A 21,865-nucleotide genomic window follows, 5' to 3' on the forward strand; every position below is an offset into this window, starting at 1 on the left:
TTATGAAGCATTTTAGTGCAAATGTTTGTAGTCCAATAAATACAATATATCCTCTTATCTGAGCAGTACGATCACATTTCCTTCAGCACCATTGCCTTTCACGATAACTAGCCTATTTCCCACCTTGCATGCAGAGTCTCTCAGCCCTAAACCCTGTAGGCGTGAACCTGCCAGCATGATAAATGGCTGCTAAACCTCCTCACACGCTTGCAAGTATGTTTAAATTAGCTTGCACATTTCTTTTTGGCTATTAAGGACTCGCCTTGGCAGTGCGCTGGAACAAGAGACAAACATGATCAGAGAAATTGTAGGAAAGTGATGCGATGTGCGCCTTTAATCTTGAGGGTTGGAGGAGCTAATGAATTGTTTCGAACATGCATAATGAGTAGTGATTTGTGTTTCCAGGGTATAGGGGGCCGTGACACTTGGGCCAGCTTTTATGTAGCCACGGCCATTATGGATTAGCCCGCTCAGCGTGTCAGTGGCATTTTGCTGATCCGACCGTCCTGTTGTCTCACTCTCCCTTACACCACGATCAACAACTTCCCAACACAAATCGACTTTGACTCCTGCGGGGAGCACTGGAGGCACAGATGGCATTTAGCTTCACATTCAGTCTTGTCTAAATATTTCATCTCTCGACAAGCCAAATGGATCCCCTTCGTTCTAATCCTATCCATACAGTGTATCTCAACACTTCGGATGGCCACTTTAAATAATGTATGGACAAGTAAATATTTCCCAGTAAGGCAGTGAATTTTTAATCTTCTCACTTATAGCTGAGAAGTATGAAGGGTTTTGCACCATTCTGGACAAGCTGACCATTTATGAAACTGCAGAAGACTCTGGGATGAAGGTCAAATAAGCATTTCTTAGTTCACGAGTATGCCTTGTTCACAAACATATATCCACATATAATAAAACATATAGCATATTATAATTACAAATTATATATTACCGACAAATTCATTATTCTGTAACATAATGGACATACAAATTAAAACTATCATAAAAGCAAAAAGTCAAAAGTTGTAGGAACTCGATCTGCAAAAGACAAAATGCTCTTAATCTACAAATACTTTTCTTTTGGCTGTGTTCTGAACATGTCAGTCAACATAATGGTACAACATGTATATCAGCTAGTGAGCTGTACTTTTGGTTCACATAAGAAACTTGTTGAGATGAGAGGATGAAGGAAATGGACAGATCCAGAGCATGTGAGGCAAACTGCAGCAGGCTGTTATTGCACTGACCTGTCAGTTCCTCCTCCCCTTTCATCCATCGGATGGAAGCAGCTGGCTTACTGCCGATGGCCGTGCAGGTGAGCTCCGTCTCGTTGCCCTCGCTCACCAGGTCCTCCTGGCTCTCAATGATTGGGCTGCCCGGCGGGACTGTCCCAAAGAAAATGCACAAACTGTCAGAAAAATATTGACCAAATGGCTCAAATCTGTTGCAATATCTAATACAACACTAAGAAGAATGAAGAATTTCCCCAAATATATCACATTGTAATTCTTTTTAGAACAGTAAATACATTGTTTTGTTATGTTGCCAACTCTCAAACGAATGAATAAGGTGCTTTGCTGCTGTTGCATTTTAATCATATGCAAAACGTGTGCACCACAGACCGGGCTGAGTGATCCCTCATCGCTCCATGTGACTATTGCTGCATAACAGGCTGTACCCTTATCACTCTTCAGCAAAAAGTCAGCAGGGTGTTTATTTCAAGGACTCTTGATGGCAACCCTTGGTTCATAAATACTGCAGCTATGTTTCAATTGTACATCTCCAGTAATTATTTAAAGTGCTTTTAATTCCTTTCAATCCCCCAGGATGTCTGCATGTATAATAAAGCTTAACTAGAGTCATTTCATTGCAAAGCATCAAAGTGTACCACAGCTGACTCTCAATGGGGACTCATTTGGAGGAGCCAAGTCAACATTCACCGGGATTCACAGAGTCAACACAGCTGCCAGAACCGATACAGGCGAAGCCATCCGTTTCAGCATCTGTTCCTTTTCGCACTGACTTTGCCGTTGAGCATCACGAGGACCTAATTGGCTGACACTTTGTTTCACTTGCAAGAGCTGAATCAAAGATATCTTAACAGTGTTCCCCATATTCACTTCATCGTACTGTGAGAGGAACAATGCAGTGCCTGTGTGTTGGAGACACTGCTGTTTGCACTTCCACGAGCAACCTTGCACCTACCCAAGACAGTGACGTCTGCGTAGGCTTCCTGTGGAGGATCAGTGTAGAGCTGGCACACGTAGCGGCCCTCGTCTGAGAGTGACACATTGGACAGAGACACCCGCAGCTCGTTGTCAGAGAAATTCACCAGCTGGAACCGGGCGTCCTTCAGAGCTGTGGGCATACAGGCAGAGACAGTGAGGCCAGAGAGGGACATGGACAAGAGTCACTGCCAGACGCACGAACCAGGATGTGAGCGCGAGGGAGAAATGAGAACAAGCTCGGAGAGGAGCAGAGGAGCGCTGCCCTTTTGTGTGCTTTTTCTCCTTAATTGAGTAAAGAAAAGTGAGTTTCAAAATGATTCATTCAAGTTGGTTTATAAAGTAGCTTAACAATCCACAGAGCACTCACAGACACGGGAAAGTGTGAAGAGTGCTCATGAGGACTCTTAACAAGCTAGGAAAGTTCAGGAACTTAAAATGGGCTGCTGCTGGTCATGGATGGCTACAACAAGCTAACATATTCAAGGGAAAGAACAGGCATTCAAACATACATAATGAATTAAATCAAAGTGCGGAGAGGGCCCAGCCTCTAACTCAGACTGTCTAAAAAGCCGTATACTAATGCTTTGGTGGATGGTCTTTTTCTTTAATGTTGTCAAAGTGGGTAAGATGTCTGACTTTTTGATTTGGGTCAGCCCTCTCCTTGAGCGCTCTCTTTTACATAAACAGCTTGGGTCGGTTTGATTGGGGGTATTTCTGATGTTTCGACCTGACATTTCATCAAGTCCTCTTTTGGCTTTTCAGCTAGACAGACCCAGACTCTAAGCAGTCTGTTTTCAAAGTGCCGGGAGCCGTGTTGCCATCAGGCTTTAGACCCGAGCATTTTAATCACAACGAGAGGTCACGAAGCTACATCGGCATGACACCTTCTCCACATCATCTCAGCGTCTTTGGGTCACTGAAAAGCGCTATATAAATAAAAGTTATTATTATTATTATCTCTATTATTATGATAGAAGCCTAGAAAAGTCAGAGATGTGCAGACAGGATGACCAATGTGGACAAATTAAAGGGCTGCTGCACCCGAGTCAACACGTTTTATTATGATTTGGCCTCCTTACAATACCATTATATTACAAATTACTACATAAAAAACAGTATTACTTCAATAACTCGTATGTATTTTATGAGTGAAATTTGAAAGTGGAGAAGAGCTAACCAAACAAGTGCAGCCTGTGAGCCCACGTTGCAGTCTGTGCCTAACACATGTTGAACAGACAAAGAGTTGTGAGCCAACACTGGGCCTTTGTTTCGCTGACCACTCACAGTTGGTTGACCTTGGCACGCCAGATAAACAGTTAAATTCAACAACTTGTATCTAGCTCGTTTGGCAGATAACACCAGCTACACAGCTATCGTGACCAGTCTGTGAATTCTTCCAACTAACAGACAATGAAGTAAAGGACATTTTTAAGACAAAATGTGGTAAAATCGACCTTAACGCAAGATTTTTTTTCTCCATTTTGAAAAATGCATTATTCTTTTCACATGTCAATTCACAGTCTAGCAAAGGTGTAGAGGAGTGTGTGGGTGGAGTTTGAAGTGTTTAAAACGGTTTGTAGAGGGCCGCATTCATCTTTTTGGATTAGGCTGGTTCATAGTCCAACCATCAACTCTATTGACGGGCTGACAGCCAATCAGAGAGCTTGCAGTGCCGTGTACGTACACCATTTGCTGCGGACTACAAGGACTGCCGTTGATTCAGCCACAAAGACTATATAGACAACCGATTAAAACAGCTCAGGTTTGACAAAAATGTTGGTGATGTGAGTTTATTGTCCTAGTAAATATATAAATCATTTTAATTCCTATGCGCCTGGCCCCGTGTTAGCTCTGCAGAATCTTTAAAGGTTCAGGTCTGTGTAAGGGCAAGTGACTGAATGGAGCTTGACGCTGGACTATAAACCAGCCTTAAGACAAGTTGACCCTCGTTGGTCCAGACCTCCTCGCTCTTACTCCCTCCTTTCCCCCTCCAGGCACTGCCCAGCACATTTTTACTGTGGCTCTGAGCAGAGTTTAGGTGCTTGGATCCGCTTTACCATCTAAAGGTCAATGATATAAGGGCTTTAGAATGCTATAGGACATTCCTGGTTTAGTCCCAGTTCCAGTATCTATATTGGTCAAAACTGACTTTCACCGATATCGGTATCTATATTTGGCTCAAGTATTTCTTCTTAGCTGTGTGAGCACATGTGTCGTCCCTAGTTTGTTCTCAGTGCATCAAATTTGACTTTTTGAACAGACTAAAGAGTAAAAATGGCTGTAACTTATAATTGTATAATCCTACATACTACATATGTTTTACATCAATTTAAGATTTGTTTATGGGCCTTGCAATGGTTTTTAAAATGCAAATATCGGTGTTGGCATTTATCCGTTATCGGCCACAGCACCAAGCCAAATGTCGGATATTGGAATCGACAAAACAAAGAATCTGTATTGGACCAGTCCTTGTCTAGCTCTTAGTTTAGCTTCAATTTTGATGTTGTGTGTGTGCAAATGTGAACGAACAAAGCCTTATGTTCTGCTGTTTTGCTTTTCATTAATCCAACCAATGACATAATGAATGTGTGTAATTGACTTAACCTGTAAGTACTTATGATGTTATGCTCCATTGTAGTACATCTCATTCAATAAACGTCTCTTGGCAACTAGAGACTGTACCTGTGACATGTAGCGCATCTTTATTTGGAGCATGAACCGGTTGTGTGTGGCAGTGAAGCTTTTAGCGCTAGTTATTTGTGTGTGTGTGTGTGTGTGTGTGTGAATTAGGATCTCTGTTCTTGTCTCGTGCTCGTGTCCTGGTGTAGCTGCTGTTTACTTCCTTGTACATAAAGATGTGGCGCGCTGTGTGGAGCGGGCCTGTTGACAGCTAACAATACCACTGGCGGAGGGGGGTCCTGCACAGGCAGTCCTCTAGGAACACAGCCCAGAATAGCAGTCAGACCCCTATCCACAGGACAACACACAGGAGCCAGAGTCAAACAACGCTTCTGCTGCTGTCGCCGAGCTGCCATAAAGACAGATCTAATTGTAGATAAACCAAAGCTTTTGTGTTGCTAATTGGCAGTGGAACTTCATTGATTAAAGTAGAGCAAAATGACACAGGCTATTTTTGAATGCATATAAAGCCGCACGCTACAAACAAAAGGCTGAATGAGTAATGTGGCCTTAAAAAAAGACTGATATTGAGTGTTACAAGGATTCCAGAATAAATATAAACTGTTGTGTTTCATTTAAATCATCTAATCTTTTCCAAAACACATATTCCTTCTTATGGTGCAGCCGCATTACTTAAACCCATATTCTTCAATTACATTCTCATGCAATTCTCATTTAACTTCCATGCAGATATTTCACTTTTCAAAGTGGAAGTGAAGAAGACGTCACAGGCTGCAGCAGTGAGGAACAGCTGGGATGTGATTGAGACTAAGGAAGATCCTCATTCACCTTGAATCTTGGCGTCTTTCCCAGTCACAAACAAGTAAAAAAGCAAATAGGAAAACTCAAGCTAGAAGTAGCACATATGCTCATGCATAAGCATAATGTTCAATATCCTAATCTACTAGATTATCGTAAAATCGAACAGTGACAAGGACGCCAAGCTGCTCCCATTACAGACACATTGTGTAGTATCTCATATTAATCTCACCGTTTTCTGGGCTTAATGACTTGTGAAAATGAGCCAAAAGAGTCAAGGACATAAGGTATTAAGTTTGCATGGACAATTGAATGCAAAGATTTACTAAATTGCTTAAACTGCCACATAATCACAAGGCAACATTTCACACATGACTGAATCAGTCTGTGGTATAGTAAAATGAGTACAGACATGTGCCCAGGCCTGGAGTCAACTACATATCTTCAAGAGGAAATCCAAGTGTAAATCCTCATTTGATTGATCCACAAAAACATACCCATAATTAGATCATATTTCAAATTATTGCAAAACATAAAAAATTGTCCTCTTTAAGTAATTTTGATTCACACAATTTGAACAGACAATAGTTTAAAAGTAATGTAATCACTTGATCATCTTGAGTACCACATTTTAAAATATATAAAGATTCACTGCACAACTTTTCTGGTAGCTGGCATGCAATGCTTGTTGGACATGTTTTTTTCAGTATGGCAATAAATCTTCCTAACTGGTGTTTTATTGCTGAAATATCATGCAACATACATTCTTACTGTGAGTGTTCAGACCTGGAACTTGACCTGGTCACGACACCTGCTTTACGCCATGAATGGATAAGTCTAACACTAAACTCTGGGACAAACTTAGAATATCCAGAACATGTCCAGGAAAGCAACACAGTGCCTTAAATGGCGAAATGGATTATAAACTCATGATTTCTTGTTTAGCTTGTTAGATACAGTCCAGAGTTGGACTGGTTACTCACGTCTGTAGTCTTTAAAGTAGATGGTCTGTCTGTTGGGGTTGAGGAGCTGGATCACCGAGTCATCGTTGTCTCGGACTCTGCAGCTGATGGTGGCCATTTCGCCCTCGATCACAGTCACATTGTCGGTTGCCAGGTTCTGACCGTCCACTTGAAATACACACAAACAGAGCAGAAAATGAAACAAGGCAGTGCACCTCCATTCATTGATCAACGGTGTCTTCATTGACCACATTTAGCATCAGTCAACAAATTCTTTTATGAGATTATGGTAAAGGAAGTTGGCATTCTTTATTTTTTTTATCCTATAGTAGATTTAAATTGTTTTTCTTTAATGCATACCCTTTTTATTTTGTATATGTTGTTTTATTATATTTCATTGTTTGTGTAGCACCGAATCACCAAAGCAAATTCCTACGTTGTGAATTTTGTTCATTGGTATTGGTAATAAACCTTTTCTGATTCTGATCTGGTCTTGGGAGTGACTTCATAGTGTAATCTTCCTTTTCCTAACCTGCTCCTTGAAGAAATGGATCAAATACAGAGAACAAAGGTGTTCCCTGAAGACAAAATTGTCTTCAGGGACAATAAAGTGTACCTTAACCTCAATGTGAACATTTTCATTCAAGAAGATGCAGTTTACTAATACTTCTTTGTGTTTAAAGTCAATTTTGTGTGAGATCCTACCAATTTTGAGCGTCACGTTCCTTTTTTGTCAATTAATTGCTGCACTGGGCTTGTCTTTAGTCAACTACATCCCTACATGAGGTGCCGTCTAAGTCCTACAGCTTGATATTTATGAACAATCAGAAACATCAAATATGCACGCTGAGAGGACGCGCGAATAGACTGTGTACATTGTTCGCCGCTGAATCTAATCCTTTTATTATAAGAGCCATGTGCAATGTTTGTCACTATTGATCCCCCCCAAGCTCGGAGTGGGCCCTGTGAGTCAGTGCCAGATGGGCTGTAAGCTCGGCTGCCCACGAAGGTAAGAATAAAGAAAAGGACAAAACGGAGACAAAGAGAGAGTGTAAGAAAGTGTGGAGCGGTGGATCTGGGCAGGGAGGTGCATCGGAGGAGCTGGATGCTGTTTTTTGTTAAGCTTTATCAGAGCCCTCCATCTGAGCTTCCATGTGACCAGTGTGTACTCAGTGTGTTGGTGCTTCTGGTGTGCGGCTCCAGAAATAAAAGTGCCCTAAGCTCTCTTTGTACACGGCCATTGTTGCTACAGACAGGCGCTGGACCTTGTCATCGTAACTTACACCTTACAGCAAACCCCAGCACAAAAAGGAGCAGCTTTGTTTCCCCCTCCTTCACACAGAACAGGAGAGGAATCAGAGTCACCCTGTGCTATATTTATCTGGCAGGAGTGAAAAAAGGCGAAAAGGAAAATATGTTTTAATAACACAGATTCACACCTGCATAGGAACAACACTCAGTCAGGGCCCCAAGAAAACATCAAAAGCCCATTTGCATGCCCGAGTTGTCAGACACCTCTATTGCATTCTGACTTTTACAAAGTGGAATGGAAAAAAAGAACACCTACATTTTCAGATAGGGATAATGGGAATAGACAGCAAACTAGCATGATTCAGAATGAACTCTTTGAATGTGGAAAGCAATACAAAATTAACCTCCTGTAGAGAAAAGCTCCTAAGAACTGTCTGACGCAATGAACTACCCTTTTCATTTCACTCTCCTGCCAAGGATTGGGCTCAGGACAAAGCAGAACGTGTAGAAAGACACAGTACGCAGCACAGTATAAAACTTCATACTCGGGGCATCACACAACAGGGCTGCAGCAAAGCTCCACTGGAGCTGTATTTGGGTATTGGATGTGCAGTATGTCCATCCATCCATCCATTTTCTACCGCTTGTTCCCTTTCGGGGTCGCGGGTGACTGGAGCCTATCCCAGTGACTTCGGGCCTTAGGCGGTATGTGTGAAGGAGATTTGTACTGCTTTGATAGTAAGTTTCATTTAGATGTCATGTTTAATAGTATTTTTGAACTCTTTTGTGAATGTATCAATACTAAAACTACTACAATACTCGTTTGAGTGAACGATTTTGGATTTGGGCCATTCCTAAATAGATAACAGGTCTTTATCAGTAGTAGTATAAGGCCATATGGTAACACTACTGGCATTTTTGGTGCTGCAACAGCATTTTGTCTCTCTTGTGTCCCACTATAACAGGGGTGTCAAACTCATTTTGGGCCGCGGGCCGAATTTCGACGCTCAGGCTGGGTCGCGGGCCGAACATAACGTAAAACATAAAACTATTAAAAATATAAGAAATAAATAGCTTTATATAGCCTACGCTGTTTTGAAGCAATTACTGGATCGATAAAAAAAAATTACAAAACGTTTGTTTATTATTTGTATTTAGAAAAACAAGTGTAATTTCACACTTTGCTTCAGTTTACAACTTCAGAGTTGATCTACACAGAGATAAACATAACAAAATAAACTTCTCAAGATCTAAAAAACCTTTTAAATGTACTAACTAACATTTCCATGTCTGTGTAGTTATCTGTACACCTGAACTGACACACCACTAAACTTCTGCCCAAAAGTGCTTAAAGTGCACTTCTCCCTCGGCAGCTCACACAGCAGTGCAGCAGAGCCCCGTGGGGGAGGGGCGGCCACCGGCGGCATTGTGGGACGCGTAGTTTTAGTGATAAAAACGGTTACGGATGTAATTATGGTTCTATGAATGTTTTTTTTTTTTGTTTTTTTTTCTTCTTTTTTTTTTTTTTTTATATAAATTTGAAATCTTCGGCGGGCAGGATTAAAACGTCTGGTGGGCCGGATTTGGCCCGCGGGTCAGAGTTTGACTAATAATGATATAGAGATGCTGAAGGAATATAACTTCTCTATGAGTAATTATAATAATTATATCTTTACTGTGGTATTGTTTCTCAGCTGTCAAGATTTAAAAAAAGAAAATGATAATCATGATAATTTAGGTTAGTAATTGTAACCATTCTAGAAGCAACAATTCAATCTATAGCTCAAATATATACTTTCTCATTTCATTCTTCTTAACTTAACGTTTTCTTTCATAAAGCTGGTCACATACTTGAAGAAGGGCGATGTTTTAGTCAAAGTGAATGAAGTGGATTTAAAGAGTTCCCTATCGTTAGTATCAATGAATGTGAATAATCCTTAAATCGTCATGTTTTTTCTCACAATGATCGAAGCATAAACATTCTATACCGTGACATCCCATAGTATACAGAGTACAATGTAGAATTCAGTATAAACACCACTAAAAAAAGACCCACACACCTGTAGAGCAGTGTTGCCTTGAAAAACTAGGCCACACATGCCCTTGCTTGGCACCTTCATCGCTCAGTGGATGTTTGAAAGACAAACACTCGCTGCAGTGGCTTTGACAGTGATGGACTCGCATCATTTAGGCCTCACCTCCTCACGCTTAATGGCACCTAAGGGTCAAACTTATTATCTTCTTGGCTTGTGTTTGGCACTGACTAATGAGAGGTGTCCCTTACCTACCACATACTGAATATACGATTTCATGCATGCATCTAATTCAGTTTTATCCACTCATTAAATACTGATTACATGCTTTTTCTTGCATTTTAACGCAGTTCTTAAGTTGAAAAGTAGATCAAGTCTACAAATTGATCAGCATGTCAGCATTACCCGTAATGTTTTTGAAAGAAAGAGGCAGCCGTAACACTTTTTTGTGAATAAGTTACCTTGTAAAACATGAAATTTGTAATAAAGCAAAAGCATTGTTTAGCGCTTTGATGTCTTTTTTATTCCACTGTTGTAAAAGTAAAATATTTGGCAGTCATAACAGGAACGTAGCGCAGCCTCAAAGCAAGGTTATTCTGCTCCCAATCTGTTGGACTGTGAGAAAAGGGAATGCAAAAAGATAAATTCTCCATAAGGTTTAGCAGCCCCAAGCAAGGTTGGTAGCCCTCCAAAATCCCAGGCCTAGGCTCATCTCCAATTCAAAACACACATAAATAACGTCGCTGTGATTAGCAATCCCATCAAAGAGAAAACAAGCCACTTTGTGCAACATGGAGGGTTTTTGCAATTGGAGTAAACATTTTCAATTGCCTCAGCATCCCGGTCATGATTGGGTGCAAATGAGGAGAGGCAGTCATTAATTCTGGGCGTTGGACAGGGGGTGGGGGGGGTGGCTGAGGAAGAGGAACGGGTACAGATGACTGGCTGATAAATTCTCACTCAGTCCAGCAGCTGTCTGGAAGAGTAAAGTGTCCCCCTTCTCCATGTGCCGCCATCACAACATATGAGTGAAAGAGCTGGGTCCACAGAAGTCTGGACGCTCTCTAAGGGGATGTACAATCTGCTCCTCATCACATGCAAAACACAATCAGCCAACCCGACCAATCTGGACCCAAAAAAGTTGAATTTATTGGATATAATCTGTCCGCTGCCTTGAATACTTGGGGTACCTTTCTGGCATCTTTGAACTTTTCCCTTTCTTCTTTTCATATTAGAAGACATGAAAGAGGTCAGTGAAAGCGGGACAGCAGTGGCGTGAGATCTCCCCGGAGTTACCCGCATCTGCAGCCGCCGCGTCCTTTCAAGGAACGTCTACAGTCGGTCGTTAACAATAAAAGTTTCCGCGACCGTCTCTTTCTGATGCCGGCTTTTTAGTGCAACACATCTTTTTACGCTGCTCAGTCATTAAACCCTGATCCTCATGATGAAATGCTTTTAAAGGATGTTGGAACATAAGAAAGCTCCAGTCCAGGGGTATAATTAGTGCGCTGCCATTTCTCTCAGAACCTTAACGTTTGGAAGGTTTCACAAATTTCATACCCACTAATTTGACCATCTCAGCTATTCTTCAAAGACATGTAATCATAGAAAATCAGTGCATCTGTTTGTGTAATAATGGGGGCCCACATTACAACAAGAAAATAAGACCATTAAAATAGAAGAAAGCTTTCTGTTCTCAGGATAAGTAGGTAAAAAATATCCTTTCTTTTGTAATACAGTATAACTAAACAAATACAACATTAGCTTTCTAATTAGCCTGTTTTTGTAAAGGTTAATAATGTTTCTCTTGTGCTGCGTCGCCACGATGCATGCTAGCCACAGCATGTCTTTTAGTTTTAGTGCTATGATGCCTACACTTACACTGTGCATGTGACCGATATTAAGAAAGCAAAAAGGGAATTTCAAGAACTTGACTTACCTGGAAATTAACTGCTGCTTTAAACTGGTTCTACTACGATATGGATATTAATGATATTATGGATATTGACTGATTTATTCAATGAATTTGCAGTAGAAAATGCTGTATAGGGATCTTAATGGCATTTTTGTTGTAAATCAAACAAATAAAAACTTTGTGAGCTGGGTTTATTTTAATATTGCATTGCAATTAATATTTTGTATTAAGCACAGTATGGGGAAAAAGTGATTGTACACAATGATTGTACATACACACTGTGGGCTATTTTAGAAACATATAGAAACAGTATATGATGGATTATTGGAAAATAATATATATATATATATATATATATATATATATATATATATATATATATATATTTAACAGACATGGTGATTAAAATGAAAGGGGTGCTGTGTATTTAATGATTAGTTACTCAAACATGTAATTATTAATTAGTAACAAACACAGACGACATTAATGAAGTGAAGACAAAGACATTGTGTGATGTGATGTCACATTGAAGAGAATTCATTCTCACACACTCGAGTTAGGAACAGCAGGCAGAATTAGCTATAAATACAGTGGTCGATTCATAACTAACAAAAAACAACTACTTGTGTGTAGATAGACGCCTGCGTCTTCCTTCAGTGGAGTTGCAACACACCGGCGGCGTATTTCATGTAAATACGCACAGACGAACAGCAGTTGGACGGACAGCAAATCAACAGAAACAGACAGAAACCAGCACTTCCAAATGAACAGCAGGTAGGAGAGGGAAGAGAAATGAAGCGGCGTACCTGTCACGATTTCAGCAGCTCCTGTAGCAGCGCAGACATGGACAGGAACAGGGCAGGGGAAAAAAGAGAAGAAGGAGACAGCTTGTGAGAAGACAGGATGCAAGCACACAGCCATATCCCTCGGTTAACAAATACATCGCAATAATGTGCACGTTAAAATTCATTACTCGCCATATGCAATTTCCGAGTAATTAAGACGAATACAAAAGGCATCATCAAGTGGTAATTTCTTCCATTTTTCCGGCCGGTGTACACAGCCCCAGACATAATGAGGCCTTTTCTCAATTTTCCCTTGTGCAATGATATTACAGAGAGACAAAGAGGAGGGGATATACTGTATGTGTGCGGTGTTGTGGTGTGGACTTTTGGGTTTTTATGCTCGTCCCTGATTGAGATTCCAGCCCAGGTCCGTTCTGGTGCAGCCACTGCCTGGAGACTCTCCCCAGGGAGCCGCCACGTAGATCCTGGAAGGGAAAGGAGAGCACCCATTCGGAACGGTACCCACCCGAACTGGCATCTCCTCGCGGGGCATGGGAGACTGGCATGTTCCCAAGTCCCCACAGCGGCGCTCAGGGGCCTGTTACCCTCGGGAGAGCTCCCATCATTCATTGTGTGCTATTCATAAACAAGGCCACACACACATATTTGCACACACACATTTCCCCTCCTTCGGTGCAGTTTTATTTCTCACAAGCCATTTTTATTATATTGACATTCAGACAGACTTTAGTAGGGTTTTTTCGACTATTGTAACTCAGAGCAATGTGGGTCTCTCTGCAGAATGGGGAAGTGACTGCTTGTCTGACATGTCATTGCTGGCGTAATAAGGGTGTAAGGTATGACACATGTCCTTGTGTACTCCTTTGTGCATTTTCTATGTGTCAGCGATTCCCTCAGGACAAAAAGTATAGGTGACAAATCACACCTGATAGTGAACAAATTTCTAACGGGCCAGACGCATGCAACAAGAAACAGCTCAATATGTTGTAATGTGCTATTCCAAACTTTCGGTGATAATTGGAAGTATCACACATTTCTATCTCAAAAAGTCTTCATAATACAGTTTAGCTATAAGGCACCTACATAGTACAGTAGCAATGTTCTCACACCTTCATACATTATTATCTTGGAATAGCCGGAGGATTAATACATAGGTATAAGAAGTGTCCAAACTTTCTCGGCAGGTTGAAGGTAATATGTGGGCCGAGGGCCACAACCTTTACTGTATAGTCTGAATTCAGAACGAAAAGCCATTTTTGTTTTATTTTTAAAAATACTAAATCAAATTGAATAGGCCCAGGACTAGAATTGTTCACAAAATGAGTAAAAGTTGTTATAAATTCGGACACCCCATGTTAATGCATTAAAATATAGACTGTATCAAACATTACCAAAACTCCTGTGACTGATCTAAAAGTGGAAATCAAGCTTGAACACACATTCCAGTCCAAGAAGCCCTCAGGACAGCCAGTAATGAGGCTTTTGAGCTGCTTTAATTGCCAGGTAATTATGGCGTTGTAGCAACATTATGTAAATAGCTCATTATCATCTTGTATATGCACTATATCTGCCCCTATTTGATGTTACTTGTCAGTAAAAGCCCAGTGCAACCTAGAAAACATCTCCCCTTGATACCCGGGCGCAGAGGTGCTTAATCTTGTCAAAGGAGACCTATCTAAACACTGCTGATACAGTGTAGTGACATCTTCCCTAACCCCTCGGTGTGATCTACTTCCTGCTGGTGGCCCCTGAACGGGCTATAAATAGTCCATGGCTGTGTGCGCCCCTTCCTCCTCCTGTACCTGCAGCGCATTAGGCAGAAGTTATGAGGTGCCAGTGCGCCTGTGATAAGATGTCATGGCTGTCGCTCAGCTTAGACAGCAGTGATAGACAGATTTCTGGGGGAACCGCTTGTGATGGCATGTGCTTGTGAACGCAGCCCATGCACCATTCTGTCAATCACAAGGGCGTCCTCCTAATAACGTCTGTCCTTGTCTCCTCACCTCCGTTTCTTTTCATCCCCCCAATTTCAACTTCTGCGCTTTAGGTGCAGGGCAAAGAGAAAGAAGTGAATCGTTTTTTGGAGGGCTTGAGTCTACAATAATGCTAAATTTCCTGCAGGAGACACTCATTGTGAAGGTTTAAATTTTTGGCAGCCATTTGTCAAAGATGTGACGACTCGGAGCCCGCTGGTATTCAAGCATCTTTGTTCAGCCCATCGTTTGCCACAATGGAAGCGGAATAATGTGCACTTTTTAGTCACAAAGGCAAAAGGAAGATCTCGACTGACACATCCTCTCTCACGTCGTCGCAGCTGTAGAAAGCAGTGGGGTAACACTAATGAGGCAACATTTTTTCAGTACTAGCATGATGCCTTTGAATTAATGCTCCTCTTTTCAGGTAAAACATTCCCTTGCTTATTTATGCTCATGATCTGCGGCGTGTTGTGTGTCAGCATACTTTGTGATAGCACTGCACCAGAGGACACGACGCTAGAGCGTGGTTTGCAGTCCCCCACGGAGATTCACATCAGTTATACCTTCATGTGTGTGTGTGTGTGTGTGTGTGTGTGTGGCTGCACTGGGATGTCTGACTGCGTGGAGCTCACTGAGTTTTCATTTAATTAGATGGATCAGAGGTGGGCTTCAAACTTTTCCCTCGGAGGAAGTCGCATGGACAAATGAGCTCCTGCAGAGTGGACCCAATAAACATGGGCCACTTCTGAGGATGGCTGCTTAAAAAAAATATATTAAAAAACTATCAAAGCCTTGGTTCGAGAAGAAAGTACGCAAGACGTAAACATCAATAAATTGGCTTTACATAGTCTGGACATTAGAAAATCTATGTGTTTAAATGTTCTTCATGATTGAAAATGATTAACGATGGGACAGTAATTTCTCACATTATGGTAAGTTTTAATGAGGAGACTATGATATCAAAGTTTACAGAAGCAATGATGCAGTTTTTCAGGCTAGAATTAAAAAAAATAAGTAAATGTATGATGAACATTTGTGGACTATATCTGCATTAAATTTTATGTCAGAAGAAATTTTAAAAAGTATTAGGGTCAAAAGTATTGCAAATTAGATACTAATCAATACTGAAAATTACAGTTGACTGATGAGCATTTGTGGTATCAAAATCAAGCCTATTTTATCATGTTATGCTTTACGATTAGTAACGTTTTTACTCACTAATAAAAAAGAGTAAATCTTGCAATAAAAGCGTGATTGCTCAGTCAAAGTGTTGCTTCAAACTCCACAGTATTTGATGTCAAAACATTTTAATGACACGGTCAACCTTGAAACTGGCTGGATCTTCTGTATAAATGTATGCAGCAGTCAATATTAACCACACACATAGTACCCATCAACCAATACACATACTTCAGAGTTAAAGTAACACCATTAGATATAAGTAACCGCCTTCTTTCATCACGTGTCATTTATGTCTTAATCCAGTACCACCTGTCACTAACACAACTGGGAGCTGTGATATTTGTCCCCACAAGGCTGGCTAACAAATTAATCCTGACGGGATACACAAGAGTGCACACATGTTCTTTCTCCATAGACTAAATATAACCCTGAAGTGCAGCTAATTACCTTCTATTATAAATGTTATATTCTTCTTGGGTCCCTACTGATCAAATGTGCATTTATTTATCATAATGCAAATCTGTATTCAGCATGTGAAACTGCATGTACTCTACATGATTTATACGGTAGATACATCAATTAATTAATTCATTTTATTTTTTTATACTGGGGAAACCCAATGAGAAAAGTTCACTTTTTCATGGGTCCCTGTTAAACACAATACAGAATAAACAACAAACAAACACAGAATACTAAAACACAAATAAAACATTCAATAAAATGAACCCATACATAAAAACACATTTATACATACAATATGAGATAAAATGATATACAACAAGTGCATTGGCACTGTGTGTAGTCCTTGACCAGTTCTTTAAAATCATTAAAAGACATAAAATTACTTAAAAGTCTCTGTGTTTTGTTCCACAGGAGCAAAGTTGTTGAAAGCCTTTTCTTCTGTCTCTGATACGATGAGACTGTAAGATAAAAATGTCCTGAGACCTCAAGCGGTGAAAACCTGAACTGATGTGCAATAAACTTGATAAATAATCAGACAGAATGCCAACTAGAGCCTAATACACAAACAAAAGGTGCTGTTCTCTTCTTGCATCTAATGATTGCCATTCTATTTTAGAAAATAATTCACAGAGTTCTCCTCCTGTAATGAACCTTAGAGCTGAATGATAAACCGAGTTCAGATGTTTTAACGCTGTTAAAACTCCTTAGATAAGTCTTATTATTAGTGTGTTAGCTGGAAAGGACAAAAACAACCTTTTCCGTCAAGGCACACTCATCTTCTCTGCTATGTTAACAAGAACGACTGACTTAAGTGGACTTAAGTGCATCAAGAAGGACGTCATTGTGATATTGAACCGAAGCACGTTGCACAAAAGACACTAAACTTAACCCTTGGCTGACTGAGACTGATAGTGTTAGCTATTTATCCGGTGACGCTGCATCTCACAGAGAAGCCTCTTTGGAGCCTGCATTACTGGGGCTCGAGTGTGTGAATGCTTTAGTTCGATGCAGACATTTTGACGTTTGTTTGACTGACATCTTGCTATAGACTCACTAATGTTTGCCTTTAAGGAGCACTGGTCGAAAAGGTTTTAAAAGGTAGTCATCTGGACACATCTGCAGCTGGCCGCAGTGTCCTGTAGTTTTTATTGGACATGACAGCATATCGGGAAATGGGGATGAGAGAGGGAAAGACATGCAGGAAATTGTTGGAGCTGGATTTGAACTCGTGACTAGCATACGTGCTATTCACTGGGCCACAGAGCAGCACAAAAAACATGCATTCTTATAGTGAGCTGGAGAACCTCTCCGCAGATCTGACCTGTAACTAGACCAAATATAACACGATAACAAATTTGGATGTATAGCATATTACCAAAAATATCACAATGAACATCAGTAAATTGAATCTTTAAACTATAGTTACAACATGAACCTTTATTTAGTGTATTGTCTAACACATTCAGAAATGTATAAAGGTCATATGCAAGTAACAAACACTTAAAGCCAACTCAAAACCACTGTTCTTGTTATTCTTCATTGAGCCTCTTTTTACCCTGATCTCCTGAAAAGCTGCTTACTCAATGTTTTTATATTTGTGTTGTGCAAGCCTGTGTGAGAGATAATTAGCACATTAGGAGACAGTTATGACAGTCTTGTCACTGGCACAGCCTGCCCACATACCGAGGCTGGTCAGACGGCCTAAGAGGGGGTTCAGCTGGGTCAACAGACAGCTGCTGCACCACTGCCCACTGTCTGGACCCACAGACGGAATTTCAAAGTATTTTAGTCTTTAATCAACCAATCTTCATGAGAAACACATTCTGATGACACTCCTGTAGATCCTAAATATAGACAGAATTAATTAATTGTACCAAAGAGGAAATTGAAGTTATTTGGTAAATCAGTGATCTTTTAAAACGCTCCAGTTGTTGTTTTTGTGTGGAAAATTACCCGCTCTTCTTATGCGAGATGATGAATCAGTGTACAAGCCTCCAGCAGAGACATCCCATTATTACAATATGAGACGTATTAAAAACCCGCCCCGCCGCTGATGACCCTGCAGATGGCATACCATTAATTGTATAGATAGATTATATCCAGCACAACAATAACATGCCGTGTTTTGCGCGTGCCGCTCACCAACACCTGTGCCCGTTTGTGCCAGTGCTCATATACTCATAATCACATCTATCAGCCCAAAATGTTAACTGGCCTGGGACGCTAAACACAGGCATTTGTTTGCAGTTGTAATGTCTTTTGTGCGGCTCAATCAGGCACCTGTCAGACACACACCTGCGTCCTCAGTAACAAGAAAAAGAAGCAGCGGGAAGGCCCTTTGTTTCTGCTGCACAGTTTATAATCAGTGTGTTATTTCCAATCTTCTTTCACTATTTTTCAATTTCCCATTTCCCTTTTCTCAGGCAAATCACAGCTATCAATCAGGTGCACGTTCGGAAGAAGAGAGAGGCAACCCTGGAGTGAGAGAGAAAGGGAGAGCAGGAGGGAGAGAGAGGAAGAGGGTGAGAGCGATGGAGGAGGGAAGTTCCTTGATGGAACCATCTCCAGCCCCGGGCCTCATTAGTCAGACTGAAAATGTGAGTGTGTTTGATAAAAATGAATTCTGCTCAAGTGTGTCTGTCAATACGGCCATTTAACATTCACTTCTTCACCCAAACGATGCACAGCAGACATTACGCTCTCACTCCAGTGCCTAATGGATACTCCATGTACTATTATATTTTGCCCTTTTCCAACCAGTTTACATAGAGAGCATACGCAGACTCTCGAACTCATGTTATTCATGATTCATATTTAGTGAATGTGATGTAAATGAACCTGATTATGTCTAGTGATGCGTTCATATTGGCTCACAAACTACAAACTTACAAACACTAGATGCATTTCATTATCTACACTATACAACTTTTTAACCTTTACTAACTGAAAAAAATACACAAACTAATAGTTAAGACAATACAATATGCTAATTTGAATGATAGGATAAATTATCTTATTTAATGAGTGAAGACAGAAATTATTCAATTTTTTCACCAAATTACAAACAAGTGAGCCAAATTTATGCAACAGACACTTGTACATTACTATGCAAATAAACAGCATTACTGCAGGTGCTGGTTTGACTGAGGGACAAAGGACTGGCAGAAGTCACTGGATACGAGTGTGGAAAGATGTCCCTTCATGTGGCATGACTGACGAGATTAAATGGAAGAAGATGAATGGATCATTAATTGTATTAAATTGTAGAACGTAATTGCTGAAAACAATTTGTTTGCCAGAATGACAGCAGCTCTGCCCCGGTGAAAGGCGCTCAAACTAGTCCCAAATGAATGTGCTTGACCGACGTCATACTCAATACAATTCAAATCATAAAATCTGCACCGGCCCAACCTGTATTGATTTAGTGTGACAAGAGAAGCTTGCGCTGCATCCACAACTTTGAGGGGAGTCAAGTTAACATCTTTGATAGTCGGCTCTCTCAACAAACAAGCCATTACAGCAGAAATAGCGCCACGTTCTCTTTTAGCATTCATGAGGCACAAATTAGACTACAAATACAAACAATGACTAAAAGATGAGCAAATATGATGAGTGGGGATGATTGCCAACAGACCAATATGCTGAATTTTTTACAAGTTGTATTGATTAGGGGAGAGATCCATTTTAAGTGGCCATACTAAATGACAACAACAATAAATTTACAATGGCAGGTTAATATACGGCATCGCTGCTTTCATTTATTGCCAGCCTGACATTTTCTCCCATCCACGAGTGCGCTCTAACTGTGTGCCAATGGCCACATCATTTAGACCGGACCCACATGAATATTTAACATTAATGCCTGGCTCGTAGCTCACACACAAAATGAATTATATTTAGAGGGCTTCGCAGAGGCACCGTGAAAAGCCCTCAGAGCAGTGATAAATCGCTGTGGAGTTTATGTTGTATTAAGCAGGCAAAACAAATGGCTATCAATCATTTGGAGCTTTCCATGTTTGCCAGAGAAAGCGTGCCTCCCCGTTCAGAGAGAGACTGCTGGGTGTGAGCGGGATCAGCTGCCAGCCAGAGCTGCGTGGAGATGGGTCATGCGGAGGTTCAGTATTTGTCTACACGCTCTCTCACTATCACGTGTTGCACCATCACAATGCAAGCACCAGCACCCGTCCTCAAACCCGTCCAGAATCACTGCTTACCATTCAAGCTCTGTCTAGCGTATTAAGTGTGCTGCTGCTGTAAAGAGGAATAACATGATTTGATCTCTTTAGACATAAACTGCCAATGTTTATCAGCTCTAATGATACACAATTTCGGGGCTAATTTATGTCAAATTAAATTAGATTAATCTGCAGGTAGCTGGCCTTGCAGAGACTCGCTCTGAAGTAGCAACATGAATCTGGTCTTCAAAATGAGCTGGAGCTCAGCTGAAGCCTTTGGGCCAACTGTCCATATTTTCTGTCTTCTGCACTAGACAGATCCATGATTTGCATGATTTGTAAAATATATTTTATATTCTTATGACCCAGTATGCAAACAAGCATGCAAATAATGTGTCATCAGAAGAGAGGCATACAGAATATTACAAGTAATGTTATATACTTCTAAAAAAATACTGTATCCTGGTCTGAAATACAAATCAGGATGATAATTTGTTCTCTTTATTTGATACAACATTATTATAGTATTATAAATGAGAATTGAGAATGTAATATACTATACAAGTATGTTGTGTTTCCAAACACACATTTTTATCCTCTCGCTCTTCCAAATAATAAAGCAAAACCACCAAAAGGCACACACAACAGATATCCTGCTGAGATCAGGCAGCAGCCACCAATCAGAACCCTCTTTAAGTTATTAAGGCGCGTCTGGCAGCCTGCACAAGCTGACAAAGTACAACGTGTCCACAAAGCAGTGGTGAGTGTGGATACAAGATGGAGCAGGAGATACGTGCGACTGGCCCGCTACAGATAGCTCTGCTCACTGTGGAAGGAGAGGGTCACCACGGAGACGACCAGCTGGCCCGGCCTGCATTTCCCATCCAGCTAGATATTTGATCAACGTTAGATAGAATTGAGCTGACCGTTTGAGATCGGCTGCAGACATTAGGAAGAGGGAAGCAAAGTATGATGTATTTTAATTCAATGATAATAGTTTATGCATATTGGTTTATGCCCATCTAGAAGCCAACTCAAATCTTTCTTGTTTGGTCAAGCATTTTAATTACAGCAGTTTTAGTGACAAATTTTACTGCCATATTGTACATTACATATTGTCACTTTACAGTTCAAGATGGACTGAACAATCTGCAACATCAAAATACAGAGGACAATGTGTGACTGACCCCAACAGTGTGCTGTTGATATAAGGTTTGGTTTTGCTTATGCCAGTTTAATACCACTAATAACCACAGAGCCTAAATTTATTCATGTGAAAAAATGACAGATGCTTTACAAAGATACCTAAACTTCTCTCAACTTCTCTTAAATGTTCTTAGACATCCGGATATGTTTTTTTCCCGGGTTAGAATTTGAGTAGCGTGTGCTGAGGATGTGTTTGCAGCTATTAATGCGATACTGCTCCAAATG

The 21,865-nt window shown here is 40.7% G+C and overlaps 1 protein-coding gene across 4 annotated transcripts in view; it reads right to left on the reverse strand.

Annotated features, from left to right (window-relative positions):
* Positions 1–21,865, reverse strand: part of cadm1b (cell adhesion molecule 1b) — a 131,135-nt gene that overhangs the window by 40,793 nt on the left and 68,477 nt on the right. For 3 of the 4 annotated variants that reach the window (XR_011930749.1, XM_072464317.1, XM_072464307.1), the window contains exons 2-5: positions 12,640–12,660; positions 6,656–6,802; positions 2,212–2,364; positions 1,254–1,391 (exon numbers count right to left, since the gene is read on the reverse strand). Coding sequence is in view for 3 of the 4 variants with exons in the window: in XM_072464317.1 (XP_072320418.1) it covers positions 1,254–1,391; positions 2,212–2,364; positions 6,656–6,802; positions 12,640–12,660 (459 nt within the window). In the remaining variant the exon portion in view is untranslated. The remainder of the gene's footprint in view (positions 1–1,253; positions 1,392–2,211; positions 2,365–6,655; positions 6,803–12,639; positions 12,661–21,865) is intronic. The other variant, XM_072464308.1, reaches the window with a different exon arrangement.

The sequence above is a fragment of the Eucyclogobius newberryi genome, unplaced genomic scaffold (assembly GCF_026437365.1).
Source record: "Eucyclogobius newberryi isolate DKJ021-1_F unplaced genomic scaffold, fEucNew1.0.hap1 SCAF_10, whole genome shotgun sequence".
Taxonomy (NCBI): Eukaryota; Metazoa; Chordata; class Actinopteri; order Gobiiformes; family Gobiidae; genus Eucyclogobius; species Eucyclogobius newberryi.